Source organism: Botrytis cinerea, chromosome 2 (genome assembly GCF_000143535.2).
Source record: "Botrytis cinerea B05.10 chromosome 2, complete sequence".
NCBI lineage: Eukaryota > Fungi > Ascomycota > Leotiomycetes > Helotiales > Sclerotiniaceae > Botrytis > Botrytis cinerea.
In genome coordinates, this window is record NC_037311.1 from 742,179 (window position 1) to 759,513 (window position 17,335).

General features: G+C 43.7%; 6 protein-coding genes across 6 annotated transcripts; 3 read left to right on the top strand and 3 right to left on the bottom strand.

Annotated features, from left to right (window-relative positions):
- The first annotated feature begins 168 nt into the window (after positions 1-168).
- On the top strand, positions 169-3,087 carry Bcpmt4. The gene is made up of 4 exons (XM_024691170.1): positions 169-326; positions 433-708; positions 769-2,407; positions 2,461-3,087. Exons 2-4 carry the CDS (start codon positions 460-462, stop codon positions 2,880-2,882), a joined length of 2,310 nt encoding a protein of 769 aa, XP_024546940.1. The 5' UTR covers positions 169-326; positions 433-459; the 3' UTR covers positions 2,883-3,087.
- Positions 3,088-4,957: 1,870 nt separating this feature from the next.
- BCIN_02g01990 (hypothetical protein) lies at positions 4,958-6,220 on the top strand. Its single transcript, XM_024691171.1, has 2 exons — positions 4,958-5,319; positions 5,428-6,220. Exons 1-2 carry the CDS (start codon positions 5,250-5,252, stop codon positions 6,021-6,023), a joined length of 666 nt encoding a protein of 221 aa, XP_024546941.1. The 5' UTR covers positions 4,958-5,249; the 3' UTR covers positions 6,024-6,220.
- Positions 6,221-6,776: 556 nt separating this feature from the next.
- Positions 6,777-7,973, bottom strand: BCIN_02g02000 (hypothetical protein). The gene has a single exon (XM_001558861.2). It carries the CDS (start codon positions 7,904-7,906, stop codon positions 6,935-6,937), a length of 972 nt encoding a protein of 323 aa, XP_001558911.1. The 5' UTR covers positions 7,907-7,973; the 3' UTR covers positions 6,777-6,934.
- Positions 7,974-8,505: 532 nt separating this feature from the next.
- Positions 8,506-12,256, bottom strand: BCIN_02g02010 (hypothetical protein). The gene is made up of 2 exons (XM_001558860.2): positions 11,283-12,256; positions 8,506-11,234 (listed from the first exon to the last, which is right to left on the bottom strand). The coding sequence occupies exons 1-2, from the start codon at positions 11,716-11,718 to the stop codon at positions 8,860-8,862; spliced, it is 2,811 nt and encodes a 936-aa protein (XP_001558910.1). The 5' UTR covers positions 11,719-12,256; the 3' UTR covers positions 8,506-8,859.
- Positions 12,257-12,460: 204 nt separating this feature from the next.
- Bcgcd10 lies at positions 12,461-14,470 on the top strand. Its single transcript, XM_001558859.2, has 2 exons — positions 12,461-12,635; positions 12,730-14,470. Exons 1-2 carry the CDS (start codon positions 12,550-12,552, stop codon positions 14,426-14,428), a joined length of 1,785 nt encoding a protein of 594 aa, XP_001558909.2. The 5' UTR covers positions 12,461-12,549; the 3' UTR covers positions 14,429-14,470.
- Positions 14,471-14,485: 15 nt separating this feature from the next.
- On the bottom strand, positions 14,486-15,649 carry Bcarc18. Its single transcript, XM_001558858.2, has 3 exons — positions 15,552-15,649; positions 15,018-15,413; positions 14,486-14,895 (listed from the first exon to the last, which is right to left on the bottom strand). Exons 1-3 carry the CDS (start codon positions 15,555-15,557, stop codon positions 14,719-14,721), a joined length of 579 nt encoding a protein of 192 aa, XP_001558908.1. The 5' UTR covers positions 15,558-15,649; the 3' UTR covers positions 14,486-14,718.
- Between the last annotated feature and the right edge of the window lie 1,686 nt (positions 15,650-17,335).

Here is a 17,335-nt window from a genome sequence, read left to right on the forward strand (position 1 = left end):
TCTGGATAGTTACATGTGCAAAAAGAATATAAACATGTTCCGTTTCAAGAGCAAATCTATGTTATACCCCTGAGTTGATCAAACAAATGATGATGAAGCTAAAAGCTCACTTTAAACAGGCGAGATTCTTAACAAAGTGTCCTATTCTTACGCGGCTTAAATAAACTTGGAGTATTAATCTCAACCCATCCCGTTTCTGTAAGGGGGCTTCGATTTCTGTAAAAAGTCAGTCAACACGAGAGACAACAATTCATTCCTGCTGGTCTCCTTTGAGATCAATGCTATCTTCTTACATTCTCTAAAAACAGTTGCTGTGAAGCACTCTTGTAAGCCATTCCCAGTTTTGACACAGTTGCATCGTTTTATCATAGCTCCTGCAACCACATCCCGCATCCCCAGGTATATATGTCTAACCTGCATTTCGTCCCTTAGGATTTCTTATACCCTTTCCACTTCAACATGTCTTCTCAAGGTTCCGTTCGAAAACGGAAAGGTGGTTCAGTTCCACCCCAAGCAAAAGATGCCTCTACAGTTGCCGCGCCGCATCCTGAGCTCGACGCTCTGGTGAAAGACATACAAGCCAAAACCGGACCAGAATGGGATTACAGGATTGCATTGGCGATCATCACAATTCTGGCATTCGTCACACGATTCTGGGGAATCAGTCATCCTAATGAGGTGGTGTTTGACGAAGTCCATTTCGGCAAGGTAATTTGCATTATGTTCCTCCCTTCAAAGTTGTAACTTTTCTGACCCATTGTTCAATAGTTTGCCTCATATTATCTTGAGCGAACCTACTTCTTCGATGTTCATCCTCCTTTTGGAAAGCTTCTTTTCGCCTTGATGGGTTGGTTTGTAGGATACGACGGACATTTCCATTTCGAAAACATTGGGGATTCATACATCGACAACAAGGTGCCATATGTGGCTTTCCGCGCTATGCCTGCTCTTCTAGGGGCCTTGACAGTCCCAACTGTCTTCGCCATCATGTGGGAATCTGGTTACACTCTACCTGCCTGCGTTCTCTCTGCTTCGTTGGTGCTATTCGATAATGCGCACATTGGACAAACCCGTTTGATCTTGTTGGATGCCACTCTTGTTCTTGCAATGGCATGCAGTCTTCTCTGCTATATCAAATTTTACAAGCTCAGACATATTCCATTTTCGAGAAAGTGGTGGAAGTGGCTCCTTTTGACCGGATTCGCCTTGAGTTGCGACATTTCCACCAAATACGTTGGTACATTCGCATTCGTTACAATTGGTTCTGCAGTCGCAATTGATCTCTGGAGTTTGCTGGATATCAATCGCCGCCAGGGCGCTTTGAGCTTACCAGAATTTGGCAAGCATTTCGCCGCTCGCGCCGTTGCCCTCATTGTGGTACCTTTCCTGTTCTACTTGTTTTGGTTCCAGGTTCATTTCGCGATCTTGACCAAATCTGGTCCAGGTGATGATTTCATGTCTCCTGAATTCCAAGAGACTCTCAGCGACAATGCCATGACCGCAAATGCTGTTACTATCAACTACTTTGATAACATTCAAATCAAGCACAAGGAAACACATGGATACCTTCACAGTCATCCTGATACATATCCTCTTAGATATGATGATGGTAGAGTTTCCAGTCAAGGTCAACAAGTTACTGGTTACCCTTATGCTGATGCAAACAACCACTGGCAAGTTATTCCAGCAGGCACATTTGAAGAAGTTGCAGGCCGCCCTGTCAAGAACAATGAAGTTGTTAGATTGAGACATGTTGTCACAAATACAATGCTCTTGTCCCACGATGTTGCTTCTCCATACTACCCAACAAACCAAGAATTCACCACAGTCTCCATTGAAGATGCATTGGGTGAGCGTCTAAATGATACTCTCTTTGAACTTCGAATTGAAAACGGCAAACCACGCCAAGATTTCAAGAGTCTCCAAGGACAATTCAAGCTCATTCATTGGCCAAGCAAGGTTGCTATGTGGACACACACAACCCCTCTACCGGACTGGGCCTACAAACAACAAGAAATCAACGGAAATAAAAACTTGGCTCAAAGCTCTAACATCTGGTATGTGGATGAGATACCATCCATTCCAAAGGACTCTCCACGTTTGATTAAGGAGGAACGCAAGGTTAAGAGCGTTCCATTCTTGAAGAAATGGTTCGAGTTACAACGGGCAATGTTCTATCACAACAATGCTTTAACTAGCAGCCATCCATATGCTAGCGAACCTTTCGTTTGGCCATTTCTATTGAGAGGTGTCAGTTTCTGGACTCATAATGATACCAGACAACAAATCTACTTTCTAGGAAATCCACTTGGTTGGTGGTTGGCAAGCAGTTTACTTGCAGTTTATGCTGGAATTTGGGCCGCTGACCAATTGTCATTACGCCGTGGAGTTGATGCATTAGATAACCGTAAGTCTTATCCTCGCCTAGCCTTTGAAAGACTTAGCTAACAATCATTCTAGGTACCCGATCCCGTCTCTACAATTCAACTGGTTTCTTTTTCCTTGCTTGGGCAACACATTATCTACCATTTTATCTCATGGGCCGTCAACTTTTCTTGCATCATTATTTACCTGCTCACTTGGCATCATGTTTGATCACCGGTGCACTCCTTGAATTCATTTTCAACGTAGAGCCTATCGTGGATGATGTTCCATCAGGAGTCGCAAAGAAGGCAGGTGCAGTCAAGAAGCATCTTCCAGCACGTGAAAAGCTCGCTGGACAGAACTTGATGATGTCCTGGGCTGCAGTTGGAGTCATTCTTTCCATCGTGCTTTTCGGATGGTACTTTTTCCTACCATTGACATATGGCTACCCAGGTCTTAGCGTCCCCGAAGTCAACGCGAGAAAATGGCTAGGATATGATCTTCATTTCGCCAAATAATTGGTTAATTCGAAGTAGTATTCAAGGGGCTAGGTGATAATTGGGACAATGTAACGATATTCGGAGGTGTAGGTGACGGATGGATGGTCAAAATCGGAGTGTGATTTGGAATTTTGACATTAGCGATGGGGATTTGTAAAAAAAAAATATGGATCCTCTAGATTACATCTAAATTTAAAGATTTCTTGAATGCTTTCCTCTTCCAAACGTCTTCCTCTTTCATTTTTTATTTTGTCTAACTATGATACTGTCACCTGAGATGCTTAATTCACGCTCTCTCTCAAGGAGAAATCTGATTAGTACAACAATGACCATAATACTAGTTCACCCATGCTCAATAAGACAAGCCGCTGGGAATGTGACAATAGACTAATAGGTTTTGCAAAATCAAAGGTGCTCCACCCAGACAGGTCCAATTTGTCTCAGAAAGTCTGAAACTACGGCAAGATTCATGCTTCAAGACTTTAGTTCAATGAACAATCTACTAACTTGGAAGGTTAGAAAAGACTTTCGAACAAGCTGCCGCTGGTACTTTAGCATGTATATTAATTAGTAGTGAATGAGAAACCAGAGAAGATGGCCGTGGGTTTAGCAAGACATGAAAGCGTATGCACTAATATCTCACTAGACTTTGATGCTTTTGCTTAAGAGTTCCTGAAGCCTAGAGATATACTGTCGAATAATTCAACACCACAGATGCTCCAATTCAAAATCTCAAACCACTCAACATGAAGCTCCCCATTCTCCTTGCAACCGCAAATTTCACCGTAGGCAGTACCATTGAAACCCACGAGAATGAAAACTTCTATTTCGGCTAGTTTCGTCTCATAGAAGCCGGCATGAGCCATTGTGACAAGTCAAGTAACTTGATCTGTCCCTTTTTGTTCCTGCCTAGCTTATCGCTCCTGCCTAGTATCTGATGGATATAATCTTTGTATGGTGGTTCGTATGAGATAGGTCTCTTGGAATTAATGGAACTGGAACTGGAAAATAACAGTATTTTTGGAGTGCGTATGTCTATTTCTCTTGGGTTTCTCTCCGGTTATTCGTTGCGTTCGTTTTCAAAAAGTCCCCATAACTGTGTTGTGAGGATTTGAATGTTCAAATTTTCAGGAGTCGATTTAATATGTTTTCAAAGTAATTGCAAATGGAACAGGAAGCGAATCATTCCTGTTGTTCTTCTATATCGAGCTTTGTCGGCTACTAGCGAATGGTGTTTCATATGCATATACGCATTAAGTCCCAAATGTCGTTTAGATTAACTTACGGATACCAAAATTAGCTCATCACTTAGGTAAAGATACATGCAGGTGTGCTATAGTGCTATTGAGCCTCAGAAAACACCCGGTTCGTGAATTTACGAAATACAGTGGGGTCTCAGATTTTCCACCAAAAGATTTACGATATATAGCAGAGATGAAGAAGTGGATAGCAATTTGTGGCGATGAGTCGATCACGTATATTTGTTTTGTGTTATGTTTGTTCATAGACTCCTCCCTAAAGCAAGCGAAGAGCTAGTTGTAGGCTATAGAGCTAGTGTAGATTGTATCTAATTTTCAATTATAAAAATTGGCCTACGCAGCTATTATCTTTCAAGATTTCGCAGGAAACAAGAAATTGCACGAAACAATGCTGATCTTCATTGTCTTTTGTGACTGCCCTTTTCGGAGAAGAAGATTGCGAAGATTAAGACCTTCATCTTCAGAGTATGTTGGTGCCTTCCTCCGATGTCCCTTTTCGCAGCCACACAAAAGCTGGGGCCGGTAACCTGCGTTCCACGAGCTTCTTAATGAGGCATGACGTAAGCGTTGGGGAATCATCTATCTATATGAAAGAAAGATATTAAAGGAGATATTTACCAGCCCTGGCCAGCTTAATATAAATTTGCCTCATCTGGAGATCGTGACACAGTCATCTCACCTCCCTCGCCCCCAAACATCAAACTCAGGACACAACATCCATACCAACCACTCTTTTATGAGAGGCCAACTCAGCTCTGGATATTTGTCAGCTGCAGTGAGTCCTCACTCTTTATCTCCAATTCGATTAATTTGCTGATTCATAATCTCAAAATCGGGATATTCGCGAAGAGGTCTCGCTCTGTGGAGCTGTTATCTCCGGTCCGGGCTCCGGATCCGAATCACAATGGAAGGCGAGGCTCCTTATTCACTGCCTCGTTCTTGCTACTCAGAAATTTATTGTGAGAAACGAATACATATATTTGAGGTCTCGCAATGGAGAAAGTGAAAATCGCAATATTCAACTGTTACTTCTTTGTGTTCGACGTTCCTAAGTTCATACATATAAACCACTATTTCTTGCATCACACAAACAACAACCACAAAAAGAAAATCCATAATCGAAAAAATGCATTTCCTCATCTTAGGCGCATCTGGAAGAACAGGAAGTCTTGTACTTGCTGAAGCTCTCTCACAAAGTATGTATGCCTTAAAACCCAGCCCTCCAAGTCAAGCATTTCAGCCACCCCACACACATAAATAAAAGCATCCCAAGAATCCCCGTTCGCTAACCCTTACCCCACTAGACCACACCGTCACAGCACTCGCGCGCAATCCCTCTTCCATCCCCGAAGCCCCCGGCCTTACAGTCATAAAAGGCACACCATCCTCCTCCTCCGATCTCACAACCGTCTTTACTACGGGTCCCAAAATCGACGCTGTCCTCGTAACCCTCTCATCTAGTCGGGCCTCGGATTCCCCCTTCGCAGCCTCGACTTCTCCTCCTGATTTCCTCAAGAATGTCATCTCGACGGTTACGCAATCAATGGCTGCGCATGGTGTCAAGAAGATAGTTTATATGTCTGCTTTTGGAGTGGGTTCTTCGAATGGTGCGCTGTGGTTACCGATGCGTTTACTTATCAATAATTCGACAATGGGGAAGGTCGGATTTCAAGATCACGCTGCTGCGGAGGAAGTTCTGAAGGCTTCGGGCTTGGAGTACAGTGTTGTGAGAAGTGCGATGTTGAAGGAGGGAGAAAAGAAGAGTGTTGTGGAGTATGGGGCCGAGGGGAAGGGAATGGGTCACTTGCCGGGATGTACGAGGAAGAGTGTTGCGGGATTCATGGTGGAATTGGCTGAAAGGAAGAAGTGGGAGAACAAAGTGGCCGTCATCTGTAACTAGGGGGCTACAGATGATGGGAATTATGATCGCAGGGTTGATAAATAGATGATACGGTAGCACATGAGGAGCCATCAGGTTTGGAGGAAATTTAGATTAGCTAGACGGTTTTGCTTTTCGCTTTTGTTGCTTAGAGAAAGATATCCATTGTTCTAATAATCTCATTAATTGAATGCCATGTAATTATTGTTGCTTGCACATAGCTCCATTGTCCAAAGTTCTTTTTCTCCAACAGTCTACAGGCTACAGGACCATGGGAAGTCCGCCAGGATTACTATAATAAGAGTGTCGGCAAAAAATTTGAAAAAAAAAAGAAAGATCTACAAATACACCCGATATCCAGATATAGGACCCATTTACATAAACTAACACCAGAAGAAATGAAAATATGCAATAACTTAATAACTTGTGAATATTCAATACTTTTTTCTGATAAACATACAAAAGATTCTCGATTTATCAGATGCAGTGAGATCTTTCTGCGATAGACACACCGTGAAGAGTCAGTTACGATCAACAGAACTTCTTAGCTAAAAAGTGATAAATAAGGAGCCACATACCCAAGCCACTGGATAACGACTTACAAATTTGAAGACATCACAAAAACAAAACAGTGAAAAGAGGAAGATTGATAATGCGAAGGCGCTACCGCGAGTTAATTCGATTGTAGACAGGTTAATGCTAGTCGAAAAGTAACTTTTTATAGATAACGATCATAAAAACATATTCTTAGTCGAAGGGAGAAATAACACACACTGCAAAAGAATTTAAAGGTTACTGAGGAAGGTGACATTCAATTCTTTCTTTGCCCGAATCTCGACGCTTACGAAGAAGCAAGCCATAAAAGAAGTTGCTCATATCATACTACGTACTAGGTAGCTACTACCAATAAAGTATACACCCTCTTTTCCCAATTACTCAACCTTCATTCCACCATCCTCATCGTAGAAGATTTCTCTAACCTTGACACATCTCAAATGGTTCTTTCCTCCACTCAAAGTAGAATCATGATAGAACAACCACCACCGTCCTTGAAATTCCACAATACTATGATGGGTGGTCCATCCCACCACTGGCTCCAATAACCTTCCCTTATACACAAATGGTCCTTCAGGCTTGTCCCCTACCGCGTAACACAGATAATGTGTATCACCCGTTGAGTATGAAAAATAGTATTTTCCTTTATATTTATGCACCCACGATGCTTCGAAGAATCTTCTATCATGATCATCTGCACCAAGCTTCTCGCCAGTTTTCTCATCCAAGATAGATATTTCTTGGACAGGAGAAGAGAATGAATGCATATCCTCACTCAATTTCCCCACTCTTGGACCCAGTGCAGATCCAGTAGTAGGTTCCATGGTGCTATATTTTTCTCTTTCGAAAACTTCATGTTGATTTCCCCAGCACTGAAGCTGACCACCCCATATTCCTCCAAAATAAACATAAGCCTCTCCATCATCATCCACAAAACTACAAGGATCGATACTGTAACTTCCCGGAATATAGCTCTCATCGGGAGTAAAAGGACCTTCAGGTTTATCGCTCTCCGCAACACCAATACGGAAAATACCGTCATGGTCACGAGCTGGGAAATAGAGGTAGTATTTCCCGTTCTTACTGCAGGCGTCTGGGGCCCATAGTTGTTTGGAGGCCCAGGGAACGGAAGAGTTGGAGAGAACAACGCCGTGATCGGTTACCTCGCCCGGGATCGAGGACATAGAGAAGACGTGGTAATCTTCCATTGCATATTGGTCTCCATTGTCATTGTCCTGGATATCGGTTGGGATGTCATGTGAGGGGTAGATGTATAGAGTGTTGTTGAAAACATTAGCCGATGGATCGGCGGTGTAGATGTGAGTGATAAGAGGTTCTTTTTCAGACATTGTGTACGCAATTGATGAAAGATTCAGACGTTACAATTAAGAGAAATGAAAATCAGAGATGAGGAACAGGAGGGGGTATTATATGCAGGCACAGGTTGTGGTGGGGGCTCGTTGAATTTATCCATTTATCCACAATACTGGTTAGTTAGTTCAGTTGCGGTTAAATAGGGGTAAATATCTTCAAAGTTGGTCCATTCGCCCATTCTGATTCGTAGGCTGAATACACAAGCTTGGCGATCATAAATCTAAATGACATCAACAATACGGGGAAAATAATTTTAAAATGGTGAATAGATAGATATGTAGGGGCCACACAGAAAATCTGGAGCATCTAAGAAATCAACTGCGTGGCAATGTGAGAACCAAAGTATCTGATAAGCCTGAAAGATTGAACACAAGTTAAAACATTGAAAAATGCTTTTGGGCCTAGAATACACGACCTTGGTGTGAAAATCGTTCCCAGACACGACAAAGCTGACGGAGGAATTCTATTCCTTGGAGTACACTGGTACAGCAAGACCCAATTATTGATTGCAACATGTTTCAACTCCTAGTACAGCCCCCTGCATCCAGTTCGAACATAAGTAGTTTTAAAGCATTGGAAGGAATACGTCTGATTTGCCAATCTCGATCAATTAAAGATATGGTCTGAACAGGAGAGAGGCATACTGCCATAAAATGAAGTCCATAAATTTCAAAGTATACTAATAAATTGATTATTAACCACCAAACCACCCTCCAAGTCTATCCTCCTATTTATCGCCCGCAAATTAACCATTTGAAAAAAGCGTATGAGTACATGATGAAAAGTCCCCTCATCGACCGTAGCTCGTGATATGTTTCTTCTTATAAATCAATATACCCATTGCCTAAACGCCTAGCTTCAAATTCCGCTCAACTAATGTGCCCCAATTGCATATCCATCGTTGCCATATATTCATAAAACGCAATAATCACATAACAATACAATCCTTCTGCCTTTCTGGCTGCTGGGAGTTCGGTAGCCCTTGATTTGGGGCTTGGATCCTGCGCCCAGGAACCTGATCTATGAGTGTCTGACTGCCCCTTCCAATGCCACTATGGGAAGTCGTATTACGGCGACCTGCGGCATTAGCTGGAGGACGTTGTTGACTATTAGCGGTTGCCGTGTAAGCACTTGTTCTCCGACTTGGATCTGCGTTTGGATGTGCAGGATGATTATCTGGAGGTTGGTAAGCCGGTTCAGTAGCGGCTTGCTCGTATGTAGGAGGCGGTGCATCGATGCCTGCTTCTGGGTCGGCGGCAGGAGTGGCAACATTATTGTTGCGAGGTGGAATCGCGGGACGACCTCGGGTACTAGCACTACCACGAATTGACCCTCCTCGAACTGGTACATTGACTCCACGGCCTCTGGTACTACCTCGTCCATTGCCGCCTCGCTGACTGACAGGGGCATTACCAGTGTCGTTGCTACTACCCTGTTGCTCGATGTACTGCTGTGAGAGCTCTGATTCTCTTCGCCTTCGGGCGGTCTCATTTCGGTTCCGCTCGTCCTCTTCTTCCTGTAGTTGCAGTGCTAAGGCAAAATCGTGATCCTCCTGTTCTGCATTCGTACCTTGCTCGTGATTCTGCGATTCTTGTTGATTCCCTAATGGTGCATCATGTGAATTTTCAACACGGTTATTATTTCTACGACCAGTGACTGTGGTCCAGTTGCCTTCTTCATTTCCCTGGTGTAATGTAGAGGATCCGCCGACTAAACGAAAGTCACCAGAATAGAACTCGGCCCTTTCTCCATTAACATCAATAAGGCCTTCCCATACAACTTCTGCATGTCCTGCATAACCAGAATCTGTCACGAGCTGCAATAGTTGAAGTGTTGTGGGGTGTTTGAAGATTGTGGAGAAGTGGTCATTTCGAAATAGAATGGCTACAGCACCTGGACTCATAGATTTAGTTATGAGATCTAAGCCATGAGCTGTAAGCTGAGTTGCTGCGGAGATAAAAAACGCTTTTATAGTCGAAATGTCCTCTAGAATCCCTTGTTCCTCGAAACTGAGGCCTTCAGCGGCTAACTTCTCTTCCAATACCTCTTCATGGAACATCAAGTTCTGTGCATCTTCATACGACTTGGCGGATCTTTTGAGTGCCATGTATGCAGGCGATTCTTCCTCGGGGAGCCAACCATGAATCAAAGGCACAGAGAAAGTACCATATAATTTCATTTCACGAGTCTCCTCAAATGTGCCTGGAAGTGAGCTCTCACGCTGCGCAGGATGAATGTGTGGCATTGAGTTCCTGGGATCATTCACTGATAGGATAGGATCAACAGGAAAGAAGAGAGGGTTCACGTTCATTCCCGTATGAAGCGTTAGGAGAAAGGAATAGAGATCACCCACGTCTGGAAGCTCTTGTGCAGCATCTCCACGTCGCCCGGACATGAGTTCATCAAAAACTGCATCAAGCAGTAACCCGAGGCTTACCTGCTCTCGCGACCGGAGTGTCTCCACTAAAGCAGTTTCCACATTTGCGGGTGTCGATAAAGTCAGAGCATTCACAAGAGCCAACAGAGGGCAAGGTCCATTTGCATTTTGCACTAGAACAGGTGAAATTCTGGGGTTGTGTTGGGCGTTGATGTCATGCCAAGATATTTTTTTGATCTCGTACGTCTCTTTCTTCTGTCTTAGAGCAGCCGCTGATAAATCAGGTGTCATAGCCGGTGTTGTACTTGTGTTTGTCGCGACTAAGACTGGCCGCGGAGGCTGAGGAGGAGGATGTTCTTGAGAGTTTCGCGGTGGAAGTGCTGGAGCAACTTCTTCAGGGGTCATTCTGGAAATCTCTGTGCCATCTGCTCCGACTACTCCGCTTTGCTGAAAATTCCCCGGTATAGGATCATGATCAATCAAATTCCACCCTTCCGTAGGAGGGTTCGAATATTGTGTATTTCCAGAGGACTGAACTGGCATTGTTTGCGATTGATCCGAACTTTGACCAGGAGTAGAATCCCATGCATGTTGGTCTTCTAGTATCTCCTGCGTTTCGTGCGTAGGTAGCGTAGACTTCTTGGGGCTGACTGGCGTTCCTTCTTCCTCTTCACCATCGTCATAATCATCCTCATCCCATGCTGGAGATTCAGGTTCATCAATATCTACTAAAACTGGATGTTGCGAATTTTGAGACAAGCCAGAAGAGGTAACGATATTTGGAGGATTTGCGCCTGACCAGGCTTCGTTTCCCGAATCTTCGCGTTGAAGACTGGGTGTTTGTAATGGCGGCTTTTCGTTCGCGGTGGGTTGCCAAGGGTTCGTGTCTTGGCCAGACACTCCCATGGTCGAAAATTGTTGAGTTACTATAAAGAATATTAGCGAAAGGTCAGGCTAGATGGGTGCTGACAAACCTTGAGATACAGGAGGAGGAGGGGGTGGATAAGCCGGCTGTGTGGGTTTCTCTGTGAGCTCATTCCAGATATCTGCGCTACTTTCCTTCCCATCGGATGCTGCACTTTGCGAACTCTGCGATTGCTGCCTCCTTAAAAATGGGTTCGTGGTTGAGGGACTGGGTTTTAACATATCCTGAGAAGGCCTGGGAGGGATTGTCGATGGGCCAACTCTTAAAGCGTTAGGTAGGCTTTTGGGATCAGGATGAGAATGCTCCTCTTCATTCCAAACATTAGGCTCTAGGTCATTTGTAGAGCTATCATAAATCGCATTGTGGTTCCTTTCGGGGTGTGAAATATGATGTGGATCGGAAGAAACTGGGGATATGGGGTATGGCGGCAATGAGGTGTTGTTGGAAGGGATGCTAGATTGGGGAACGGGCTTTCGAGTGACCATCGTGAATGACGATTTTTGTATGGCAAGAGGTATTATTTGGAGCGGGACGAAGCTTTGTTCCTGTCGAATGAATATCCGGGGTAAGATTGATATCTTGGATTCCTCAAATATCGGTATCAGAGAACCATGAGGTCATAAGCAATTCAAAACAAGTCGATAACAGCATCCAACCACAGCTCTGCTTTTCAAATTGTCTTATACAGCTTTCAGTTTTGTAGAAGGACGCAATCGAGCTCCTCCCCAAGGCCTTCCAAAGGGTTTGATCGTGGAAACTACTAGCAACTGTCTAAATAGAACTTCCAAAGCTCGAAAGACTATGGATGGTATCGATAAGTAAGATGTGTGGGTATCGTATCCGTATCTGCGCTCTCGCTGTGGAATGTATGCGGCTGGGGAATCAATCGTGTTAAAGCAATTGCGACAACTTTGATGTTTCTTCCTCACAAGAGATGGAGTAAAGATGTTTGACACAGAAGGAGGTATTGGGGACAGTGAGTTTTCATTCAACTTATTGATCAAAAGGAATTGCTTGCGCGTCTTAGAGCTTATTACTGCTATTCAAACTTGGAAGTTCAGTGTGGCTTAAGATGTGGCTGAGCGTCGCCACAAATAGAAGGCTGAGGGGTCCAAGCAAATGCTTTGACCAATGATGTGAGCTTTTGTGGAGAAGAAAAAAATTAGTTAAACGCAAGGCTACCAAATTCATCTGCACGAGTATTCAGAAAATAAATAAATGTTGATCGGTAGGCAACGATAACCATCGGTACTCAATTGCACATACCGGTACATTTGAATACTTCCACGAAAAGGAGTGTTCTTAATATTCAGAATATGCACAACTTCGTCAAAGCAAATGCTTGGGTAGCTCTAAGACTACCTTCAGATAACCTCAAAGTCTTACAAGTTGTTCCAAATACGTGAGTGAGTTTCGATAGCGTTGGCGGAGAATTTTCTCCTGTCTCCAACTTTCTAGGGGGTTTGATGGGAATTCCTTGCTGATATTGTTACAAGTCCAATCTCTCTGGGAAAATATGGGACATTTCCAAGCAATCTCATAATTGATCGTCCATATAACCTAAAGTACGAACTTATCGACCGACAAAAGGATCAAAAATACTCGGATCTGAGGATTGTACCTGCTTCCGAGATCCATGCCGACACCATAGCAGAGGAAAATGCAGCAGCGAATCCTGTTCCAGATGAAAATGTAATAATTGGAGGAGATGGGGTCGAATTCGAGCTTGTTGGAGAAAATGGCGAAGTTATTATGCGCTCGAATCGCGAAACTATTGATGACTCTGCCAGGCAGACCCTAACTCAAGAAGAGATTGAAACCTTAAAAAGAGACGGTGCAGCAGCAGGAAAGGACCTGATTGCCAAACTCATGCTATCACACACTGCCATCGACGAAAAGACGTCTTTCTCATTGGCAAAATACAAGCTACTGAAAACCAGGAAATACCTGCGACAATTCACAATCCTACCAATGGATGTGGCAATGATGGATTACTGGATGATGAAAGAGAAAGATGCTAGCAAGATCATGGAATGTAGAGACGAAATGCTCGCTTTGGCTGGAAGCTGGGCAAATGTACATTTCTCCGAGGATCCAGAAAACGAGCATACCGATGACCCTCTCAATACAAGTGGTGGTGGTCGATTATTAGTTGTGGATGAGACTGGTGGTTTATTAGTTGCAGCTATGGCCGAGAGAATGGGCCTACTGTACCCAGAAGAAGATCAGGATCTACCCACGGAATTCACAGGGGCGTCAGAAGAAGCCCAAGCTGATAAAGAACCAACTCCTCGACACCAGCACGATCGCCAGTATCGACCTTATGCCAGTACTAATACCTTGACTCTAATACACACCAACTCTCAACCCAATCTTTCACTCCTAAAATACTTCAATTTCAATATTGATAGTCCTGCAGCATCGCACCCTCTGACTAGACGACTCCTACCTATATCCTGGCTTCAACTCATTTCGCCAGAAAGCGATAGCTTATATGCATCTCCGCCTCCTTCGGCAACTCCAGAGGAATTATCAAAATGGAGTTCAGGTAAGAGAGGAACCCATTTTCGAAAGAAGCGTCGCTGGGAGAGAATCAGACACATCGTGTCGACTACACAACACGGCGACTTCACCGGCTTAGTAGTGGCTTCTAACATGGACCCTATATCTATCATCCGTCGCACCATTCACCTCCTAAGACCCAGTGCTACCATCACCATATATTCTCCCACTATTGAACCCCTAGTTGCCCTTGCAGATCTTTACAGCACGAGCAGAAGAACAGCATTCATCCAATCGCCCCCAGAAGAGCTAAAGGGACTGTCACAAGCAGAAATAGCCACATGGCAAGGAAATGAAGATTTTCCTCTCAACCCCTCGCTTATATTAAATACGTCGGTACAGAGCTGCAGAAAACGAGAATGGCAAGTTCTACCAGGAAGAACTCATCCTTTGATGACGAGTAAGGGTGGTGCTGAGGGATATCTGTTTACGGGAACGAGAGTTGTTCCTGCGGAGGGAAAAGTATCGGCCAGGGGGAAATTTTCAAAAAGACCCAAGGTAGCTGAAGGAGAGAAAACGAGTACGGGAGCTACGGAGGATATTGAGGGGAGTGCGAATAAGAAAATCAAATTGGAACCCGGAAGTCTGGAGGTTCAATCGAATGGCGAACAAGATGTAATCATGGGAATATAGAGTTAAACTCCAATGCAATTAATATATCGCACTTTCCTTGCATTACACGCATATAGTTGAAGTACAGAATCGATATTGTATTGGGTAAGGTAGTCTTGAAGATTGGTGAGCTTCGCCTGCCTATCCTTTTCTCTCGGTTATTCACCTCCACCTAACTTCGTTTCGTAACTACAACTGTATCTTTGTATCGCCCATAATAACACCGCCAACTCCCTAACAAATGCATGCTCTCAACTTGCAACGTCATCTTCCATTTTTCAAGCAGCTCCAATTCATATCTACAGATCTCCTCACAAACTCTTCCCCATGAACTTCCTCTTCGTGAAGCTCAACCACCATTTACTTGGCATCCTATCCTCGGTATCGTAAATGCGTGCTAACAATCTACTTGCCAATTCTTGACGCACTTGTCCTAGATACTGTCGGAGGGTTTCGGCTTCTTGTCTTGAGGCAGGTGCTTCGAACATCTATTTGGAGTACCTGTTAGCTTCCCTAATTTTATTCCTACTCCTATCCCAATACACGATTCCCAATTCCAAGCCCCCATCTAGAAAACCAACAACACAAATAAGAGGGAAATAAAACCAACCTGATTCAAAGGAAATCCTGGCTCTCCGGGAATGGCAAAGTTGCTATCCAGCGCAATATTCTGGACCTCCTTCTGCGCCTCCCTAAACTCCATCTTCGGTCTCACCTTCCCGATACACTCGCTAACCCATAGAATTCCATAAATCAAAAGACGATCTGGGGGCCCTTGAATTTCGAAATTGCGGAAAAATGTATTGGCGCGGAAGAGCGAAAGTACCTCGTCTAATGCATCGTAGGATTCGGAATCGGGCTCTGGAGAGAGATGTGCTGGGAGAGAGGGATCGAGAGGGAGTGTGTAAGCGGGTCCGCGGACTTTTGTGCGGAGGGGAAGGAGAGGAAAGTTTCCAATTAGGTGGAGAGGAGTGGAGGAGTCTTCGTTGAATATGCTGTTGTAGGCCTAGGGGAGGTGGTGTGTTAGCTTTATCCAAGGTATGACGGGTGAGGTGTCTGAAGGTTAGAGTGGTTTTGAAATGTTTATCTCAGGATTATATTTTGATTGAAAGAATTGAAGCATAAAACTTTATCAAATACTTACGGGCATATTGAACAATTTGTGTTTCTAGATATGGGGATTGGTGTACGAGTTGTTAATGTAGAGGGGTTTGAAGCTGCGTCAGTTCAAGGAGAGGTGTCGGCTGGTTGAGCTATCTTTTGGCCTGAGGCTGACGTAGCTTCGCTTTTGATCCACCTCGCTGTGGAGCTGAACGACAACTTTATATCCACTTCAACGGCATTTCATAAGCGCATGAAGTTATTTTGAAAGGCTCTTGTTAGTGAACTGGCCTTGGAGAATTGGATGAGGTTTTCATTGCAATGTCTCAAGTTATCCAATGCTGAGGGTGGGAGTGGGAAATTCTACGATCTTCTCTCCTACTATTGCTCGGCATGTGGTGCGCAACCTGGCACCGGCAATATGGGTTGAACAATTTGTTCACTACTGTCCATACGATTCATCCAAGCATGTTAGCTTTCTTTTTCTCTTGTAGTTTTATGATCTAGGAACAAACAAGTCTGCCAGTTCTTGAAATATTCACACGTGCGAGATTTTAAAACTATCACGGAAAGCTAGACTATCAGTGGATCATGACTTCAATCCGTTTCAGCTACCTGGAAAAGTTTTCCATTTGAGTAGGTGCAAGGTTGTATTGTGTAAATCTGTGCAGTATCCTTACCATTGAACTTTGTCTATTACAATTTGAAGAAGTCTTGCTTCCACGCGAAGCGACTGAGAACCTTCGCTGCAAAGTGTGCGCCCATGCCGACTCAGCGAAGAGAAATATAAAGTGAAAGCGTTTCTGTGGATGAGTGCATAGTAGTTTCCGGGTTCAAATTGAGGACTGGTACGTAGAAGCAAAATCCCAGCCTTGGCCGAACGTCTGGTCCAGAGTAAAGGTTAAGAAAGCATCAATTCTACATTTCCACTTTATTCTTCTATGTGTCTCAAACGTTTCCGCAATCAGATCATCAAGGCGAAAGAGCAGTGTATTTAGTATTAGGGCTGCTAGTCGCATTCGAGATTCTACTTTCAAAAAGAATGATAATTTATGAACCATTTCGATGAATAGACCATTTCAAATTAATTTAACAACAAAGACCTCCTCAATAATCGAAACCAAGACCATTGCTTGGTGGACATAAGTACTGGCTTTCGGACACTGCAGACTAACCTAAGGTGTCAAAGCATGATAATACATGGCGCTGAATAGTAAACACGGTTATTGCACCCAACCTCTTGATCAGATCTGTGGAGCATCTCCTAATCTAAATTTAGATATCTCACTGCTTGGAATAGTCTTTTCCACATAATGGTCTGTGACTTTTATTCTACCTTTACGAAATGGAAGGTCTAAACAAAACATTGTTGAGATATCACTAGTATTGTTTGCAACTCTTGAGACCGACCAAGCGGCTCGCATTCCACCCAGAAATCCTATGGAATAGTTACTTCTTGCAGTGACATAGGGTTCTTCTTAACTTTTGGTACGTTGTATGGATAATTTCTGTGTATCTGAGCTAAAGTTGTATCCTTGTAGTGCTATTAATAAATCCAATCAGATGTTGGTGTTCATCGAACTGGACGGACAAATCAAAGTGCAGTGCTTCAATGCCGATTGATTGTTATATATTAGGAGGTGCATCTGAGTTGGGCGAAGGTGCATTTCTAATGATTCAATGACTAGCAGCCCCTCGCTTTTCTACCCTGCTAAGTTTGAAAGATAGCAATGGTTTCGTAAGAGTATTCCATACCTGGTGCCAAATAAAATCAATCTAAAGCATTGCAAAGCATTTCGGTATATTATTCCCATGCCAGTAAAACAT

What these genes read in the sequence shown, in the direction of transcription:
- BCIN_02g02000 (XM_001558861.2), bottom strand. Translation starts at nt 7,906, where the DNA reads ATGTCTGAAAAAGAACCTCTTATCACTCACATCTACACCGCCGATCCA.
- Bcgcd10 (XM_001558859.2), top strand. Translation starts at nt 12,550, where the DNA reads ATGCACAACTTCGTCAAAGCAAATGCTTGGGTAGCTCTAAGACTACCT. An exon ending in TTACAAGTTGTTCCAAATAC is followed by an intron (nt 12,636 to 12,729) that starts GTGAGTGAGTTT and finishes TATTGTTACAAG; the next exon opens with TCCAATCTCTCTGGGAAAAT.
- Bcarc18 (XM_001558858.2), bottom strand. An exon ending in CAGGATTTCCTTTGAATCAG is followed by an intron (nt 14,896 to 15,017) that starts GTTGGTTTTATT and finishes TACTCCAAATAG; the next exon opens with ATGTTCGAAGCACCTGCCTC.
- Bcpmt4 (XM_024691170.1), top strand. Translation starts at nt 460, where the DNA reads ATGTCTTCTCAAGGTTCCGTTCGAAAACGGAAAGGTGGTTCAGTTCCA. An exon ending in ACGAAGTCCATTTCGGCAAG is followed by an intron (nt 709 to 768) that starts GTAATTTGCATT and finishes ATTGTTCAATAG; the next exon opens with TTTGCCTCATATTATCTTGA. An exon ending in AGTTGATGCATTAGATAACC is followed by an intron (nt 2,408 to 2,460) that starts GTAAGTCTTATC and finishes CAATCATTCTAG; the next exon opens with GTACCCGATCCCGTCTCTAC.
- BCIN_02g01990 (XM_024691171.1), top strand. Translation starts at nt 5,250, where the DNA reads ATGCATTTCCTCATCTTAGGCGCATCTGGAAGAACAGGAAGTCTTGTA. An exon ending in TGCTGAAGCTCTCTCACAAA is followed by an intron (nt 5,320 to 5,427) that starts GTATGTATGCCT and finishes TTACCCCACTAG; the next exon opens with ACCACACCGTCACAGCACTC.
- BCIN_02g02010 (XM_001558860.2), bottom strand. Translation starts at nt 11,718, where the DNA reads ATGGTCACTCGAAAGCCCGTTCCCCAATCTAGCATCCCTTCCAACAAC. An exon ending in TCCTCCTCCTGTATCTCAAG is followed by an intron (nt 11,235 to 11,282) that starts GTTTGTCAGCAC and finishes TATTCTTTATAG; the next exon opens with TAACTCAACAATTTTCGACC.